This window comes from Carassius auratus, chromosome 2, assembly GCF_003368295.1.
Source record: "Carassius auratus strain Wakin chromosome 2, ASM336829v1, whole genome shotgun sequence".
In the NCBI taxonomy this organism is placed as follows: domain Eukaryota; kingdom Metazoa; phylum Chordata; class Actinopteri; order Cypriniformes; family Cyprinidae; genus Carassius; species Carassius auratus.
Window position 1 is genome coordinate 27,635,320 of NC_039244.1, and position 20,037 is coordinate 27,655,356.

The 20,037-nt window shown below is 36.5% G+C and overlaps 2 protein-coding genes across 2 annotated transcripts; one reads left to right on the plus strand and one right to left on the minus strand.

Moving 5' to 3' along the window:
• Positions 1-2,812: 2,812 nt before the first annotated feature.
• On the minus strand, positions 2,813-12,588 carry cpdp (CPD photolyase). Its single transcript, XM_026196674.1, has 10 exons — positions 12,444-12,588; positions 12,018-12,352; positions 9,389-9,534; positions 6,472-6,654; positions 6,185-6,343; positions 4,673-4,871; positions 4,350-4,499; positions 4,024-4,145; positions 3,724-3,883; positions 2,813-3,017 (listed from the first exon to the last, which is right to left on the minus strand). The coding sequence occupies exons 1-10, from the start codon at positions 12,470-12,472 to the stop codon at positions 2,830-2,832; spliced, it is 1,671 nt and encodes a 556-aa protein (XP_026052459.1). The 5' UTR covers positions 12,473-12,588; the 3' UTR covers positions 2,813-2,829.
• Positions 12,589-12,807: 219 nt separating this feature from the next.
• LOC113038895 (UAP56-interacting factor) lies at positions 12,808-19,474 on the plus strand. The gene is made up of 9 exons (XM_026196685.1): positions 12,808-12,995; positions 13,465-13,596; positions 14,140-14,339; positions 14,435-14,556; positions 15,242-15,314; positions 16,124-16,179; positions 17,268-17,342; positions 17,582-17,708; positions 18,905-19,474. Exons 1-9 carry the CDS (start codon positions 12,923-12,925, stop codon positions 19,004-19,006), a joined length of 960 nt encoding a protein of 319 aa, XP_026052470.1. The 5' UTR covers positions 12,808-12,922; the 3' UTR covers positions 19,007-19,474.
• Positions 19,475-20,037: the final 563 nt, after the last annotated feature.

Genomic DNA, 20,037 nt, shown 5'->3' on the forward strand with positions numbered 1-20,037 from the left:
CCTAATTTTGCACTGTATATGTAAGCAGCTAAAATGCTATTTTTGAGAGGTTTTTCAGTGTCCACATTATGAGCACGTCTCTTTACACTGTAATGTCAAAACAGGACAAAACACTATCATATAATGATATATATTCAAATCTCATATAAAACACTTTTATTCATTAAGAAGGTTTTGATTGTTATTGTTTTATTGTGCATTTAAACACACTTAGTGATGTCATCAAATGTAATTAGCTTGAACAATTCTAAGCCTTTATTTTAAAATTTAAATTTAAAAAAAACGTTTAGTTAAAAGTAACTTCGATTTTTCAGATACTGGAAACAAATATTTCTATATTATTTCATATAATTCTGACATGGTTCACATGTTTCTCGGGTGACCTGACTTTGAAGTCTTTTCCTCTCAATGTGTGTCCTGTCTCTCCTCCTTCTGTCCTGTCTAATAGAAGCCCACAAATATAACTTTAAAAGAAGTTGGTCAGTTAGTTTGTATATTTCTTCTCTGCCAATGTAAATAGTTCCATAAGAAGCCAAAGCATCAAGTTTTACATGTCACCAACCAACACACAGACTGAAAGTCAGACTGGAACAACATGCAAGTGGAGCGGAGAGACAGAGATTCCCCATTTCCACTGAAAAACACTGATTTCCAATAAAACGCAGCACTGAACACAAAGTCTGGAACACAGCAAACACTACAGTGAAACACCGTTCATCCTAACAGTCAAACATAAGGACTGGAACTGTAAAATAAATCACAGAATGTTACAATATATCTAAGTTTACATACACTGTATAGATGTAAAATGTTTAGATGAAGATACACCACAAGATTATTATAAAATGATTTGAAAAAAAAAAAAAATTAAACTGACCCTAAATGTTTGAATAGTGTAGAGAAATCTCTACTCACCAAGGCAGCATTTATTTGAGCAAAAACAGTAATATTCTGAAATATCACACTTTTACTGTCATTATTTTCAAGTGTACTTTATTTCTGGTGAACGTTGAATTTTCAGCATCGTTTCTCCAGTCTCACATGGTCCTTCAGAAATCATGATGCTGCTTATGAAACATCTCTGATTATTGGATTTCAGGATTCAAAGACAAATAGAAAGTTCAAAGCAATCGCATTTATATACAGTTTATATACAGTAATCGTTGGTCAGTGTATTGCATCCTTTTAGAATAATGAACCATGTCTTGTAAAACGCACTTGTGTATGACACAGAGTATAATTGATAGAGATTGTAAATCTCACATTTTTCCAGTAACCAAGCAAGTTTCCCATCATCTTCACTGTCTGTATAATCTACTATAATGATGCCACATTTCGCATCTTTGTGACTATGTGATGTGATGAGGTTATATATATGCATTATATACAGTATGTTTATGTTTGTTGCACGTTCCTTGTGGTCTCAGCCATTCAATGACTTCAGGACGTCACAATCACAGTGAATGTGAAATGTATTCAGAATATATGAATGATATACTAAAAATGAGCTATGGATTTATTCATTTCACTGATTATATCATGAGACTTTGTCAATGGCATAAATAATGCATACATTTATATATTATTTGAAATAATGTAAATATGTCTATTAGCCAGATCTGGAGGGTAAGAACAATATAGTTTTGTCAGTATCTTCTGTTGTTATTCATGTTCTTGTTTTTGCATGCTTTTTCAATTATATATTGTTAAATATCATCCTCATGTTTATTTCACCACTTTTAATTTATTCAGCCATTGTTTTGGTTTAACAATTAATTATGGATTCTCATATCAAAACTAACATTTTAAATGCATTATCCATTAAAAACAACAGAGAAATCAGTTGTCATTGTTATAGTACTGATTGTATTAAAGTTCATATATTTACTGGGAGTTTCTTCTTTATATCTGGCCTGCTGTTAAAAGAAAAATAAGGAAAATGTCACCAGTAGGATAATTAAACCAAGATGTAATTTGAATAAACTACTCAAATCTGATTGGATACATCAGAATGATGATTCAATATTAATTTAATATATCTATATTCATATTTAACATTCAGTTTATTGAATATATTTGGAAAGTAAAACATGCAGCTAATAGATTTAGAAAAGTGTCTCTTTTGGCATAAAGCATCAGAATTCACACCACACAGACAGTATTGATCATCTATACTCTTTCATGTGTATGAATCATGCTTTATTCCGAGTAGTGTTTGCTTCATGCACTGTAACGAATGTGAATGTTGTCACTTGTCTGTGCTTTCCATTTTGATACAAATCCACCCAAGCTCACTTACACATTTATTGTCAATTACGCTGGAGTTGTCATTGTTACTGATGAAATAAAGATGATCAGATTCACCGGTGATTAGTCTTGCTCAAGGGAACAAGAGTTCTGGAGAAACTTCACATCTCTTTATTTTAAAGATCACAGCTACTTAATAACCCAGATATCTGGCTATTTCTTTAAGAAAAGTATTTTATCCAAGTGACCCTCCAAGAAGTTCACCTAGTGATCTGTGAGGATAAACTTGCACTAAGTGTTTAAAACAGTGGTTATAATCCAAGGCAGTTTATTGTAATTTTCTTAAAACTTGGTTATTGATTCTTCCACCACAGTAGATAAAAAAAAAAAAAAAACAGAAAAGAAAGTACATTGTCTATACATTGCATTCTTGAAGTCTGCTATGCATGCAATGCACACTGTGCACACTTTGTAACATCAGTCCAAATTTATTAATAAACTTCCACTTACTACAGAGAAATGTTTGCCAGAAAAAGGCCCCTAAAACAAGTACAAACAAAGAGAACTGAATTTTTATGCATGTCAGTTTTTGGAAGAAGATTTCTTGGAATCTTTATTGGAGTTCTCCTTTACAGCAGTGTACTTCCTCTCAAACTGTGCCACATCAAACTTCCGCTTGCAGCCGGCATAATTCATAAAGCGAATTTTGCCAAAGATGGGACGTTCTGCCCAGCCCTGGTCATGGATGCCACAGATGGACCACATGCAGCCTGGGAAGAATATTAAACAAAATGTATTTATTCAATCAAGTAAAAAAAAAAAAAAAAAAAACATTCAGTAAAAGGTCAGCAAGTTTTGTTCATGTTTCTGAAAGAAGTATCTTATGCATTTATCGGATCAAAAATACAGTCAACTCTGTAATACTGTGAATTATTATTTATATATTTTTTTTATTTTAAACATATCTCCAGTCTTGAGTGTCACATGATCTTCTGAAATCATTCTAATATTCTGATTTGCTGCTCATTAAACTTTTTTTTTATTTTTTTTATTTTTTATTGTGCCACATCATATTTTTGTGGAAACTTTGATTTATTTATTTTTTTTTCTACTGTCCGGTTTGATTAATTTAATGAATCCTTGATGAAAAAAAACTAAACAAAAAAAAGGGTATTAATTTCTTGACCTCACATTTATGTGCGTGTGTATATATATATATATATATACACATACATACATACATATGCACATATACAAATATATATACATATGCACATATACATATATATATACATATGCACATATACATATATATATATATATATTTGTGTGTGTGTGTGTGTGTGTGTGTGTGTGTGTGAGAGAGAGAGAGAATTGATAATATACCTACAAAGCCTACGAAACTCTACCACTTTAATAATTTATTGTAAGAATGTATTTGATCTGCTAGAACAATCCAAACATCAGGTTTCTCACCCACGTATCCGTTGGGATCGCAGCCGTCTAAAGACAAACGGTCATTCAGATAAATAGCAATAGAGAGGGCTTCTTCAGGGGACGCAGTCCACTCCAGGATCTTCTTTGCCCAGTACATGCGCAGGAACCCATGCATCTTCCCTTCTGACACCAGCTGACGCTACAACACATGTCAGTGCACAGGGTTTGCCATTACAGCAGTGGTTCTGACATACACAAAGGACAAAAACTCTACTATGAAACCACCAAAAAAAACTATATAATTCAAGTGTTTGAAGTGAAACTCTTCTGTTTCGTTACCTGTGCAGCGTTCCACAGCTGGTCGTGGGTCTTGGCGTTCTCCAGCTGCTCTTTCGTGTAAAGGTACTGTCTGCTATCCTTAGCGTGATCCTGCAAAGTCTTCTTCGCCCAATCATATGCACCTGTGCACAGAAATATAGCGTTTAAACAAAGACCTGGAAAAAGCTCATTTGTAAAAGGCATCTTGTTACTGTGCAGAGTTATTATAAAGATATTTATTATTTGCAGTGCATACAACATTTAATGCCACGACTATATGAATGCAAGAGATTTTTAAGAGCTGCAGAAAGCCTGTGTGTGATTAAAGCGACTGACGCAGCGCTCACCTGAAATGTTGTCATAGCTGGGGTTGTAGAAGCAGAAGTTGTCAGCGAGCTCCCGGCGCACCACCAGTTCCTCAATAAAAGACGCCACGGACTCGCTGGCGTTCTTTTCTCGTTTGACCTGCTTCACCACACGCTGAGCAGATAACTGACCTTCAAGAGAAAGTGGATGGTGTAAAGTAAAGATAGCTCCCTTGAAAAACTCAATCTCTCACACTCGTGTTGTTCTAAACCTGCAGGACTTTCTTCTTTAGTAGAATGCCCTATTTATTTTTTATTGCACAAACAACAACCAAAAAAACTAATAAGCCAGAGAGCAAACGGACCGGTGTGGATCCAGGGGGAGAGATGGCTGAGGGCGTCATAGTTAGGATTGTTCCTGTGAGTGGCAAAGAGACGCAGTCGTTGGTCGATGAAGGACTCCAGCATGTTCATGCCACCAGAGGTGCCAGGCTGAGCCCAGTCCACCTCTCCAACACTGCGCTCCACCTCCAGAGACGACAGCACCTCCTCCCAGTCCACTGGCTGAAACACAGAAGAAGAAGGGAAAACACCCCGTTATATAGATCCAGGGTTTAAAGTCATAACGCATTGGAGATGCAAACAATTAAAAATAAAACAAACGTGCCGTTTATGTACTTCATAGATTACTACAGGCAAGTGATCAGCTAAGGACAAGAAAGAAAGAAAAACCCTTTTCCCCCCACATTCAAAATGACTATACAACAAATCAAACGGGTATTAAATAATAATATATATCTTTATTTGTTGTTATTATTGTTACAGTTATTATAAATAGATTATATTATATTGATTATTAACCATAAATATCGTTAACGAGTATGATTATATTCTGTATTTTAAAACGCAGTTATTTTTCATCTGATTTACACAATAAATGTGGGACATGCTTCAGGTTAGGAATGTAACGATTCACTCAACTCACGAGTCAATTCACGATTCATTTATTTTTTACAAAATGAGATTTAAGACTAATTATAAAATTAAACGTGTCCTTTTATTGTTGCTTGGACAAAATGCTGCACATTTCTTTGTGAAAAAAAGAAAAAAGAAGAAGAAAAAAAAAAAACACAGTAATAATAATATACTAATATAGCACTTGTTGGTTTTGATTGCTTCTTTTGTCCTTATCTGTAAGTCGCTTTAGATAAAAGTGTCTGCTAAATAAAATTTAAATATAAAATGTAAATAAGAAAACAAAATTTTAATATTAAAACAAGCCCCAAATCAAATAAATGAGTGACACAAATAAAAAAAAATATTTTCATTTAAACAAAATAAGGCTTTGTGCTCTTTCCATTTAAAATTAGAGGCACCCACTGCATTTTAAATTATAATCAAACAAAGATGTTGCATACGTACATGCAGTTTTTAATCTAAATTAGAAATCTGAAGCATCAAACAAAATGGTCTGGCTTAATTTTAGTGAAACTATACAGAGATTATCAGCATAAAACCACAGACGAACTGAACGAGACACAGATTCACTCTCTGCCAGCAGGTGGCGCTTAAAGCGTTTCCTTGGTTACTGCTGTAAACAAAGCAGCGCTGCACTTATGAACTTTAATGTGCATTATACAGAGGCAAGAAAAATAACATCTAAACTTTCTAAAGACAGTAAGTTCCCCTCAGACATATATTCATATAGATTCCTACCGTTAATTGTATCACGATTTGTTTAGCATCTGTTTAGCATATATTTGAATAGATTTTCAAACGGCTTGCAGTTAATCCCTACTTCAGGTTGAAAAAAAAAAATAGGCTATACATATAAATATGGGGGAAAAAAACAACTTCTGTAAAATCCTTGATCAAACCTCTGCTGCACGAGAAGCGGAGTGAGGATGAGTGTCCACAAGAGGAATCTCTGTGAGGAATTCTGGCAGAAGTTTAGTGATTTTGCCTCGTATAGTCCTGGCTCCATATTCCAGCTTCCCAGACGCTTCCCAGCAGGGCACCACGTTATGTGCATCAACCTTGATTCAGACAGGAAAATTAAACATGGTTTCAAATCAATAGTGTCAGAAATGAGCACTGCAGTTGTGAGAATATGACATGCAAGAACTGAGCAAGTGCACAGACAAACAAATAATGACTAACACACCTGAATGAAGGGCACATCAGCCGGAAGGTGTTTCTTAACAGTCTCAATCCACTGGAGAGGGATTCTGAGAGGGTTGAAGTCAGTGACAACTGCTCCAAACTTCCACTTTTCAACAAAGCTTGGCAGATTCTGTCCGGGTTCTCCTGACAGCAGATGGAACTGAATATCCAAGCTCTTGCATTCCTGTGACAAGAGACATTTTTTTCTAATATCACACATTAAATGTCCCCATTACCTAGCAGTGCAGCCCCAGCCAATCAGAAACACTGGTTTGGTCTAATTCTGTTGCTCAATCTAACAAATAATTAATTATTCTAAAAATAAAGGATCCCACACTCCCTGACAGACACAATGATGACTCTAATTTGAGTAGAGATGTAATGTGAGACCCTGGACCACAACACCAATCTCAAGTGTCAATTTATTGAAATTGAGATTTATACATCATCTGCAAGCTGAATTAATAAGCTTTCTGTTGATGTATGGTTTATTAGGATCAGACAATATTTGGCTCAGACACAACTTTTTGAAGATCTGGAATCTGAAGGTGCAAAACAAAACAAAAAATACTGAGAAAATCACCTTTAAAAGTTGAAAAATTAAGTTTTGATATGAACTGAACAAAATTATAAAGGCAACACACTTGTTTTTGCCCCCATTTTTCATGAACTGAACTCAAAGATCTAAGACTTTTTCAACGTACACAAAAGACCTATTTCTCTCAAATCTGTCTAAATGAGCTTGTCTGGTGAGCATTTCTTCTTTGTCGAGATAATCCATCCACCTCACAGGTGTGGCATATCAAGATGCTGATTGGACACAGGTGTGCCTGAACCATAATGCATGGGGCTGTGCATCATCATGCTGCAACATGAGGTGATGGTCGTGGATGAATGGCACAGCAGTCGGCCTCAGGATCTCGTCACGGTGTCTCTGTGCATTCACAATGCCATCAATAAAATGCACCAGTGTTCGTTATCCATAACATACGACCACACCATAACCCCACCATAAGCCACACACGCTGTCTGCCATCTGCCCTGTACAGTGAAAACCAGGATTCATCCGTGAAGAGAACACCTCTCCAAAGTGCCAGACACCATCGAATGTGAGCATTTGCCCATTCAAGTAAGTTACAACAACAAACTGCAGTCAGGTCGAGACCCCGATGAGAAAGACAAGCATGCAGATGAGCTTCCCTGAGATGGTTTCTGACAGTTTGTGCAGAAGTTATTTGGTTCTGTTAACAGATTGTTGCAGCAGTCGTCCGGGCAGCTGGTCTCAGATGATCTTGGAGGTGAAGATGCTGGATGTGGAGGTGCTGGGCTGGTGTGGTCACATGTGGTCTGCGGTTGTGAGGCTGATTGGATGTACGGCCAAATTCTGTGAAACGACTTTGGAGACAGCTTATGGTAGAGAAATGAACATTTAATTCACGGGCAACAGCTCTGGAGGACATTCATATAGTCAGCATGCCAAGTGCATGCTCCCTCAAGACTTGCGAAATCTGTGGCATTGTGCTGTGTAATAAAACTGCACACATTAGAGTGGGATTTTATTGTGGCCAGCCTAAACCACACCTGTGTAATAATCATGCTAATCAGCATCTTGATATGTCACACCTGCGAGGTGGATGGATTATCTCGGCAAATGAGAAGTGCTCACGAACACAGATTTAGACAGATTTGTGAACAATATTTGAGAGAAATAGGCCTTTTGTGTACATAGAAAAAGTCTTTGATTTCAGGGGCCTGTTCTTCATACGTCGCCAACTCAGTTAGCTGGATTGATTGTTGCCGATTTGGCGTGATCTTGGATCGTTTGGTTCTTCGAAGAGTATCGTAGAGTATTTATTACAAGAGTATCGTAGTGATCCAGCGACAATAATTTAAAATAATAATCATTAAAAAAAATGACTTAAAAAATATAAAAATGCTGTGTAGTCCATAACAGCCTACTATAGACAGCCAGTTTTACTCACTGAAATATTTATTTGTCATAAAAGTATTACTTCATAATTGCATTAGAGTCTTACACACATGCTATACAGATAATAGAGTCATGCATTATTTTGAGTGATGACTGCTATTATGGGAGTGGCTTGATGGAGCGCAGGAGATGCAGATAACATGATATTGACCCTTAAGAAACTTTCATTAATGCTGTCACGTAACAAATCTGTCCAAATATAAAATGAAATGAATAGATAATTTCTACATTGAAATAAAAATGTAAAGACTGCACAACTATTATAAATTGTGAATCTAAATAATTGGGAATCATGAAAAAATTCGAATAAAATAAAAACATGTATCTATTATCTGTTTCATGTATCTATTATAACATTTATGTAGTTTTGTTTGCTTGGCTGTTTCCTTATAAAAGTCCAGAAATTTGTCAAGTTTTTCGTCAGGTGTCGTTTTAAATTATATGACGTCATTACATTGCCGTCTTGCCACCAGCCAATCGCTGCACTGCTGATCATGGTTTCGAGTATCGATACATATCCCCTTTTAAGCCAACACATGAACGCGCAATTATCTCAGATAACTCAATCCAGCGATACTAATCATACACAACAGGTGTGTTCGAAGAACCAAATTAGCCGGATCATGATTAGCACGATGATATCATCTTGGATGTGTCATTTGATCTCGGATGTAATAAGCAACGTACGAAGAATGGGCCCCAGCTCATGAAAAATGGGGGCAAAAACAAAAGTCTTGTGTTTAGAATTTTGTTCATTGTGTTTACGTTAGGATATTCACAAAATATCTTCATGGAACATGGACTACACTTAATATCCTAATAATTTTTTGCATAAAAGAACCCATACAATGTGTTTTTAGCCATTGCTTTAAATATACCCCAGCAACTGAAGACTGGTTTTGTGGTCCAGGGTCACATATTTCTGTACCTTTGCCACTTCTTGCAGTCCTTTTAGCATGAAGGCGTACTGTCTGTAGGTTGCATCTAAATATCGAGGCACCAGGCAGAAGCAGATGTGCAGAGGAAGTTTCTCAGCCAAAGCCAGCTGCTGAGCATAGATCAATGCCCAGTTATCTGCAACACAAACACCAATGTACACTAGCATTCAAAGGTCTGCGCACAGTAAGACTTTAAGCAATTAATAATTGTATTCAGCAAGGATATTGATCAAAAGTGACAGTAAGTTGTTATAGTCTTGTTTTTACATTCAATACGTTTTGTAATTAATAGGGTTATTCAGTATTTCCATTAAATAGATTTACATTTTCGCTTTTAAACCCATCAAATCCAGCAAAGGATCCCAGCGGTCCCTTTGCTGGTGATCAAGCGCCACCTTGGGCTGTGTGGCTTGTGGGGAAGTCGTGGTTTAGTGGTTAAAGAGTTTTGACTCCTAACTCATTCCTCAGTTTGTGTGTGTTCACTGCTGTGTGTGCGCACTATATATATAATATTTGTAAAATAGCGCAGTTTTTTTTTAATACACTTTTAACATCAGTACACTTAACATCAGTCAATCAAGCTTTATAATAATCAAGTATTATTTAATGTAACTTAAGTAATTAGAAGTACATTTGATAACCATGCATATTATTCATTTTAACGGAACATTTTAACTTGAGAGGTGATTGATTTTCTGTCATTCAATGTTTCTGACAAAAAAAAAATTAGGAAAAAACTAACAAAAATACTGATAGGATAATAAAGGAGAGAGTATGTTTACGATCAAACCTCCAAACATTAGATATTTCTAAAAAGCTGTGAATGTGCGCTGTACAGGACATCCAGACCTCAAACTGTGGCATGTAGGGTCTCTAAAAATTCACTAAAATATATTGCGTCTATGGAGGACAAAAGACTATGCCTGGGTCTCAGGAGAATATAGAACCAAATCTTTCTAATTACAGTCATGCCCACAAATTTTGGCACCCTTGGTAAATATGATCAAATAAGGTTGTGAAAATTCATCTGTGTTGTTAATCCTTTTGATCTTTTATTTAAAAAATTCACAAAAACATATTTCATTGGATAATAAGAATTTTAAATGGGGGGGAAATATCATTATGAAATAAATGTTTTTCTCTAATACTCGTTGGACATAATTATTGGCACCCTTTTATTCAATACTTTTTGAAAGCACCATTTGCCAGTTTAACAGCTCTACATTGTCTCCTACAATGCCGGATGAGGTTAGAGAACACCTGACAAGAGATCAGAGATCATTCCTTCATCCAGAATCACTCCAGACCCTTCAGATTCCCAGCTTCTCCTCTTCAGTTCACTCCTCTCATTTTCTGTAGTGTTCAGGTCAGAGGACTGGAATGGTCATAGCAGAAGCTTGGTTTTGAGCTCATTGACCCATTTCTGTGTTATTTCTGAAGCTTGTGTTTGGATTATTGTACGGTCGGAAGATCCAAACATGGCCCATTATAAGATTTCTAACAGAGTGAGTCACTTACAGATTTTTTATTTGTTGGTATTTGATAGAATCCATGAAGCCATGTGTCTAAACAAGTTGTCCAGGACCTCCAGCAGAAATATAGGCCCACAACATCAAAAATACAGCAGTATATTTCATTGTACACATGGAGTACTTGTTAACTCGGTGTTCACCAAACCAATCTTGAGTGTTTGCTGCTAAAAAGCTCATTTTTTAGTTTAATCTGATCATAGAAGCCAGTCCCATTTGAAGTTCCAGTCATGTCTGATAACTGAATTCTTTAGTTTGTTTTTGGATGAGCTAGGATAAATTTTCTTGTAACCCTGCCAAACAACATGTGGTGATGTAGGTTCTATTTGACAATTGTTTTAAAGGTTTTCTGAACCCGAGATTCAACAATTTTCTGCAATTCTCCAGTTGTGGTCCTTGGAGAGTCTTTAGCTACATAAACTCTCCTTCTCACCGCACATTAGGACGATATAGGCACACGTCCTCTTTCAGGCAGTTTTGTATCATTTTCTGTTGGTGGGAAATTCTTAATTATTGCCCTGATGGTTGAAATGGGAATGTTTACTGCTCTAGTTCGTTTCTTAAAGCCACTTCACCGATTTGTGAAGCCCCAATATCTTTTGCTACACATCATAAATATTTTCTCTGGTCTTTCTCATTGTGATGGATGATTAAGGGAATTTGGGCTTTATTTTCCCTCCTCTTTATATTTCTGTGAAAAAGGAAGCCAGAGCTGGATGATTTCATGTTTATAATCATGCTAGAGTGCTCAAAATTGTGAATATGAATAGGAATATACTAAAGAGACATTTTACTCATAAGAATTTCTAGGGGTGCCAATAATTGTGTCCAACGAGTATTTGAGAAAAACATTAATTTCATAATGATATTTCCCCTCCGTTTTAAATTCTTATTATCCAACGAAAGTATACATTCTTGTGAATTTTTTAAATAAAAAAAATCAAAAGGATTAACAATGCAGATGAATTTTCACAGCCTTTTTTGATCATATTTGCAAAGGGTGCCAATATTTGTGGGCATGACTGTATTTCTCCTATAATAACACATTGGCTGATGCATCATCATCATCAGCTTTCTCTATATACTTTACCTTGGACTCTTTGGTCGCGGGACATCCAGTAGAGGAACCCATCAGAGCCCTGTTTGATTTTCTGGGTGTCTGATAAATAACGGAGGCGCTTTTTGTTGACCTCGCATCCCTGCGCTGCCCTGCGGAGCTCGTTCACTTCCCGCAGCAGCCATCCGGACTCTCGCGCTCTTCCCTCGGCGAGCCTCGGCTGTTTTCCCCCGCCGCTGTCTGGAGACTCTCTCTGCCGCTTCAGTTTGCGCTTGTTTGCAGACATACTGCAGTAATGTAGAAGTGTGTTTGGGTCGCTGACGGAACGGAGTAGCGTGGATCTGATGTACAAGTTTGTAGAAAACAACCTAGACATACAGTAACGTTAGACGTCTGATTAACACTGCATAAGGTGCACAATGCATTAAGAAAAAAGAGCTCATTAAATAAACTGTTTACCTAATATGAAGCATACATTCCCCGCTCATGCACCTGAAACAAAAGGCACTTTTAAAGAGAATTCAGTAGCTGGCTGCACACTTTCTCACGTGTTTTTGGTTGGTTTTGTAACACGACTCGTTGACCAATCACTGCTGGAGGCGGGGTTTACACTCCTGCTGTGTTACTCAACATTACGTTTTCCATAAGAATAACAAATAACTTGTTGCACAAGATAAAAAAAGTACACTAAACACACATGGCAATATAGCACTCAAATACAAGTTATTATTAAATGTCGAAAGTATTGCTGGATTTTCAAAGTCGGAGTCAATTCCTTTCTTGAAACTACATTTCCCAAGAGCCTCAGGACGAAGTGCGTAAATGTGCGCATGCCCAGACGAAAGCTGCTAGTGTTGTCTTGTTCGTTAGAGTTGTTAGATCGTTTGTAGGGAGTTTGTCGTTTGTTTCTTCATTTCTACCACAGCTCAAACCGCAGAATGAGTAAATCTAGTTTTAAATCGGTTGGCGGTGGAAGTACAGATGGACTCGATAAGGTTGACATGTCTCTAGGTAACGCCACAGATAAAACTAGCCGAGTCTGTGTAACGTTAGCTGATTAGCATTCTGTCATTTTACATCTTATTTGTCATAGTTTGATTCGATTTAAACATTGCGACAGTCGCTTTATATAGCAATGTAATACATACATACACATTATTGGTGTTTTATTGATTGATAAAGGCGTTTAAAGTGACATATTGACTGCGTTTCCAGATGATCACTTATTTCCCGGATAATATTTACGTTAGTTCATCAGAATGTTATTTAACGTGTTTTCAATGAACAATAAGAATGTTAATTAACGTGTTTTCAATTAACATTTCGGGAGTTTTTTTTTTATTTAAAGTTAATTTGTCATAATTGTTTTTTGTTTAATGTGCTTAATGTTATTTTTTGTGTTTAATTGACTACCCGCACTTTGTGTGATGTGATCTGTATAGTTTGATCTGATCAGATTTATTGCATTCTTATTTCACAGATGATATTATCCGACTGAATAGAAAGCAGAATCAATTTCAGGCCCAGAAGTCAAAGCACAGACCCCCGGTGAAAGGTCGCTTCAACCAAGGGATGAAAACTGGGCCAGGAGCTGGAGTGCCACCTAAAAGAGGTCAAATATAAAGTTTTGTTTTGTCTCATTTTTTTTGTGCAAAGCCTATCTAAATTGAGGTTTTCCCCTTTTAATAAGTTTTTTTTCTTTCTGAGAGAACGTTTTAACATTAAAAATATGACATATGTTTATTTAGTGTTAGCATGTACAATATACAATGCGTCTTCCTGAGGGAAATAGAAATATCTTAATAGAAGATCTTCAAAGTATTGTGACACAGGCTTGGCTTCAAATAAACTAAAAAAACACCTCCAAAGCCAAAACCTACAGAAAGGCACATTAAAATATTTCCCATACATAAATCTATCATCAAAAGATTCCAGCTAAATGTGGAGACTGATACATGTCATTTGAAACTGAAAAGAAGGAACATTAGAACACAAAAGAACCCAGACCATTCTTTGTAAGTTGCAAAGTTGTAATGCCCACCGCCAGAAGGAGGGGACACTTCACAGTTTTATAATAAATTCAGTGTTTCATTGTATGCAAATCAGCCATGTCTGAAGAGTTTCTGCAACTGGTTTCTGTTTTTTCCTTCTGTAGGAGGTGTTGTGAGCAAAAGCTTCACTCGAAACCGCAAGCTTCCTCCCACGGTGAGCAGGCGTCGTGGGCAGGGGGTCATCACTGGTTTAGCGGCGAGAAAAAATGCCGTCCTTCTTAAAGGGATCAGTCCACTCAACCGACCCGTCCAGAACAGACCGGCTCAGACAAGACCGATGCCCAACAGTGCTGCTGTGATCCAGGTGTGGAAACGGATCTGGCATAGAAGGGTGATTGTGATATACTTGTGAACACATTCAGGTGTAGTTTTTGATATGTGTGCTATCACTTGTCTCAGAGGTCTCAGCCATTTGTCCAGCGACGGCAGCTGCAGATCCAGAGGAGAACAAACCGACAGATGGACGCTCAGAAACCTCCGGGCTCAGTGTCTTACAGACCCTTTCAGCTGCGCAGAAAATGGTATGATTACTTTTCTGTTGTATTATCAGAGATAAAGTGAGAGTGGTAGCTATGTGCAATGCTTTATGAAAGTACACATGAAAAAACGTGGCACAAAAGAAGCCACAACTCAAGTCCAAGTGAAAGCATGGGTTTGCCAAAAATAACTTATTTTTTTATTATTTTATTTTAAAAATTGATCATAATTGAAAATATTTTTATTTTAATTATTTTAAGAATTTTTATTTTAATAATAATTATTTGAATTATATTTATTTTTTTAGACCAAGATGGAACTTTTTAGGCAGAAAAAATTCTATATTCTATAACGAGGCATTTTAGGAGAGCGTGGTTAACTCTTAACTTTGATAAAGAATATCCCTTTGGATTTGAGACTTTAGTCTTTATAACTTTACAGATCTTCATTATGCACCAAGAACTTGTAACACTCCAAAGAGAAAGGAAAACTTTAATCAAAGTATTGTCTTATTGTTAGATTTTTGTTGTCCATAAAAAAAGAAATAGTTGGACAGCTTAATATTTTTGTAGAAATGTATACTTTTTTTCTTTGATAAAGAAAAAGTAAAAATCTTTTGTAACATTATAAATGGTGACTATGGCTTCATAGCTATGACAAATCTTTTTTTTGAAGTTGTCTCTATGCAGGATGTTTGCTGATCTTTTGCTGATCATCTGTTCTCTCCAGGAATGCTCAGACTGCTCAGCAAACACAGAGAGAAGCACGCCAGGCCACCTTTCTCTTCAGAAGAGGACTCAAAGTAAGAAGCTAGTGAACTTCCTGCCTGGGGTTCACACACAAATGTGTGGAGCACAGGCTGCGTGTGTTCCAGTTCACTTGTGAACTTCCCTAAGCACTTACCCTCGGGGGAATCCCGCAGCCATTTTAAAGTGCCTTCCACTTCGTCAAGTGGACGAGTGAAGTGTACATGGACATACCCTTGACCCCTCGATTGTGACCGAGGGAGCGAGTGCTTCATATGCAGACTTCAGGCCGCTCTACAGACCATAATGCAACACAACTGTGACGTCATCGCAGATTGCATTTAATTTATTCCCACCCCAAACAACTCTATAGTATATAAATGATTTTTTTAATTTTTTTTTATTTATAACAGCCCAAGCATATTTATATACATATTGAATGCTGCACCATACAAATTCATAAGGTGAAACGTAAACCATAACAATAAAGTCAGTTCAGCTCATTCTAAGGGTTCTGCCAGCAGAGGATACTCATGCACCTTCAACAATGACGTATATCCCAGGAAATGAGACGGGGGTGTGTTTTTATTTATTTATTATTATTTTTTAAATGAAGCACGAAGACATGTTACAACGCACCCCATAAAAACAAATCAAACCAAGAATAAAAGCAGTCAACCACCTCTTCAAGAATAAAGCAAGAATGGTTTTTAGTAACTTCAAGTTTTTTTTACTTCAATCAGTGACATTACTGATTTCATGTTCATATGAAAATTTTCAAAATGCTACTTGAAACGTTATCAATTTAATTTTATCCAATTTTAGCTTCCTGTCTATTCATATTTAATTTTTTTTTTAAATACAGGTTCATGCACAGGTTCAGAAGAGCAGGTCTGCTCAGCCCACACAGAGAACTCGCTCGTGAGTAAACACCACTCTTGACCGATCTTGTGTTTTTTGAGTTAAATTACTACAGGGTTCCCACGGGTCCTTGAAAGTTTCATTCTTGATTTTTTTTTGTGCAAGAAGTTTTCTGGGAAAGAATCCCATATTATTCCCTCTGGTCCCCTAATGTGTTATTTCGCCAACAATTCGTGGCCTGTGCATAGAAGCTTTCTTGATTTACACTAGTTTCGCGCGTGAGGTACTTTGTGTTGTACGTTTTCATGACGTTAGAGTGACCATATCTCCTCTTCTCCGGACATGTCCTCTTTTTGGACCTAAGAAAATGCGTCCGGTCGGGATTTCTGAATTGTCCAAAATGTCAGAAATCAGCTTTTGTTTTCAACAGTCGCAGTGTGCTTCTGTATTCGAGCGCTGTGAGGGACTGTTTTCTTAATCACGCTCCCACTGAATTTCTGACCATTATTTCCCGCTTCTTTTGTGAAGGATTGCCACTGGTAGGAAGCTTTTTAGCTGTGTTTATGAGCAGTATGCATAACATTGACTGTGAAATATGTATTTTAGGTATGGAAAGATATTTTCAGTTTTGTTATTTGGGATATGGTCATTTCACTACTTTAGGCACCACCAGCCTACCACACCCCGGACCCCCGCCACCCACCCACAGCCACTGTCCTCCTTTTGGAAAACTAATATAAGGTCACCCTACCACTAAGTTTCCCTTCATCTCCGTTCTATGAAAAACAGAAATAAAACATATCAGATCTGTCATATGGCCAAAAATTAATGCAAAAAAAAAAGCATTTTTTATTTTGCATAGTTGTGTTTGTCACATGAAAACTGTAACAATGTATCTTACTCTCCCTTGAAATGTGTCCCCCCACATTAAGGCCTGGAAAGTCCTTGTAAGGTCCTTGATTTGAAGTAAATCAATGTGTGGGAACCCTGTTACTACTCTATCATTCAACAGTTTGGGATCATAAAGACAAAACAAAAATGAAGTGAGAACTTTTATCCATTAAGGATGCTTTAAGTCTTCTGTATGCAGTAATTAAGTAGCGTCCTGTAGATGAACTGTAAGTTTGTTCTCTCCTCTCTTCCTCCAGGTGGCGCACTCCTACAAACAACAGTGGCATCCTCACTGTGTCCATAGACAACCCCACAGCGAGAACACAGCCCGAGTATGCTCACGCTTGATTTCCATCTGTTCATTATATATACAATGGCTGCCATTCAGAGATCTTTGTAATTGTTGTTGTGAAGATGTTCAGATAAGATGCATGTTCTCTCGAACAAGCTCCACATATTTTACATCCATCTGTTTGTGTCTTGTCATCTTAGTTTGGCAGGTGTGACCTCTGAGACTCTCTCTAGTGTGCTGTGAATGTGAGCTAATGATGTTTTGTCTTGCCCCGTCCAGGCCGGCTCAGTCCTGGTCCCTGCACCCCGTGACTCCGGCACGCTCCTCACCTCCTCAGGAGGAGCCCGAGAGGAAACCCCCTAAAGGGGTCGCCCTGCAGTTCGATATCAACAGTGTTGGCAAACAGGTAGACTGATCACAATTGGATTTATCCCTGAGTCAATGAAATATAGTGTTTATCTTAAATTAGGATTCATTATTTTATGGTCTTATTATAGTGTAATTAACCATTTACGTACTGAGTAATATTAATGAACTACATTCACTTACTGTATGGATAGGATAAGGTTTTGTTTATGGTTGATTGCATAATTTATTAATGCATTGCATTGCTATAATACACTTTTTCTTTTAGCATAATTCAGTAATGTATTCTTTTTTCAAAGCAGAATGCTGGAACCTAAATTAAAATTTTATTTAGCCTAAAACCATAACCCAAAAACAAAGTTTATTTAATAATATATCAGTCAAATGATTTATTAATCAACACCCTTATCACAATTTTTTGTTTTTGATAGAAGTTTCTTAACAATGCTTATCAATGCCGCATCACAAACAGTAATATTGTGAAATATTGTTACTGTTTAAAATCACTATTTTCAATTGGAATTTATTTTTAAATGTAATTTATCTATCTATTTTCTCAGCATCATTCCTCCAGTCTTCAGGGTCACATGATCCTTCAGAAATAGTTCTTAAATGCTGATTTACTGCTCAAGAAACATTTATTATAATTATCAATGTTGAAAACTGCTTTGCTACTCAATATTTGTGTGAAAACCGTGATACACTAACATTGGTGTGAAAGTAAAAAAAGAAAAATTGAATTAGCATTTATTCTACAAGGATGCATTAAATTGATCAAATGTGACCGTAAAAACATTTGTTACTAAAGTTTTCTGTTTCAAATTAGTTGTTCTTTTGATCTTTCTATTCATCAGAGAATCCTGAAAAAAGTGTAATGCGTTCCCCAAAAACATGAAGCAGCACAAATGCTTTTCAATTGCTTTAATTATTATGAAATTAAGATAAATGTTAAAACAAACCCACACAATTAAATGCCAGTGTCAAAAAAGTGTATATATATCAGACATTGTTTCAAAATTCAGTGTAAAAAGAATTTTCGGTTTCAGCTAAAAAAAAAAAAAGAGATATATTTTTTTGGCTGAAACCAAAAATTATTTTAATACTGAATTTTAAAACAATGTCTGATTGGATTGACAATGAATCTTGCATCTGTTCCACACCAGCCTCTAGAAAGACGTTTACATCAGTTGTGATGAACCTGATGGTCATCTTCATTGTTGTTGTTTTCTGTTTCAGACCGGCATGACCCTGAACGAGCGGTTTCGGCTCCTGAAGGACCAGCGTGTGGCGGCAGCACAGCAGAGCAGCAAAGGAGGACGCTTCGTCACTGTGGCCTAGAGCTGAACTCTGATCACACACGACCGAACAGAGACCTGAGCCGGACTAACACTGTCATGACTCCAATCCATCAGCCCTAATGAAGGAGACTTCATCACAACCGGGATCTGCTGGTTTTCTGGAAGAAGAGACGTTTAGGGAAGTGACTGATTTTCTGTTTTTTTTGTTGTTGTTTTTTTTCAGGTTCTTTTCTTAAGAGCTGCCATTCTTTCCTCACAAAGCAAGCATTAGCTGTTGTGCCTGAGTTTGTTACGTTGTTGTCTCCTGAACTGCCCTTGATATGTGATGGCGTCCTGTTTTTTATATATGCCTAAAGCAGCTGCAGCTAACTGAGTTGAAACATTTCTGGATAGACTTTGTTTTTCATGAAACGGTTGTGACACCGAACATTCTTTTTGTAGAGCAAAAAAAAAAAAAAACATTTTAAGATGTTTTATATTATTTCAATTAAAAAACTAAATTGTGCAACAAATGTCTTTTTTGATCCCTCCATATTTTATATACACACAAACACACACGACACTTTTAAATGTGTTCTTTTTAACAGTCGATCAAAATGTAGTTTTCTGTACTTTATGCATAAATTCATTGCGACATTTAAAACTATTTGGGGTTCATCTCTATTCAGTGCGGAAAATACAACTACATTACAATTAAATAATGAAATATTTGCATTTAAATGTCGTTTTTGAAAGTTTTTTATAATAGTAAATCTAAATTCAATATATAACAATGCATTTTTTTGTAAGAGCTGAAAAAAAATTTAGTTTGAAATGCTTGTATATTTACTTTTTTATAGTGGTTCATCTTAGTCTTTTATAGTGAGCTCTATACAAAATATAAAGTACAACCCCATAAATCTGGCATGATGGCTATAAACTTGTATTTATATGACCATTTTATTATTTAATTCAAGTTCACTCTTCTCAATTAATGAGAATGAATTTTTTTTGTGCTTGAAATTGTACATGTTGTGGTCTGAAATGATCAAGTTGTGTTTCTGAACCGTATATGTCCGCAGCCACACATCA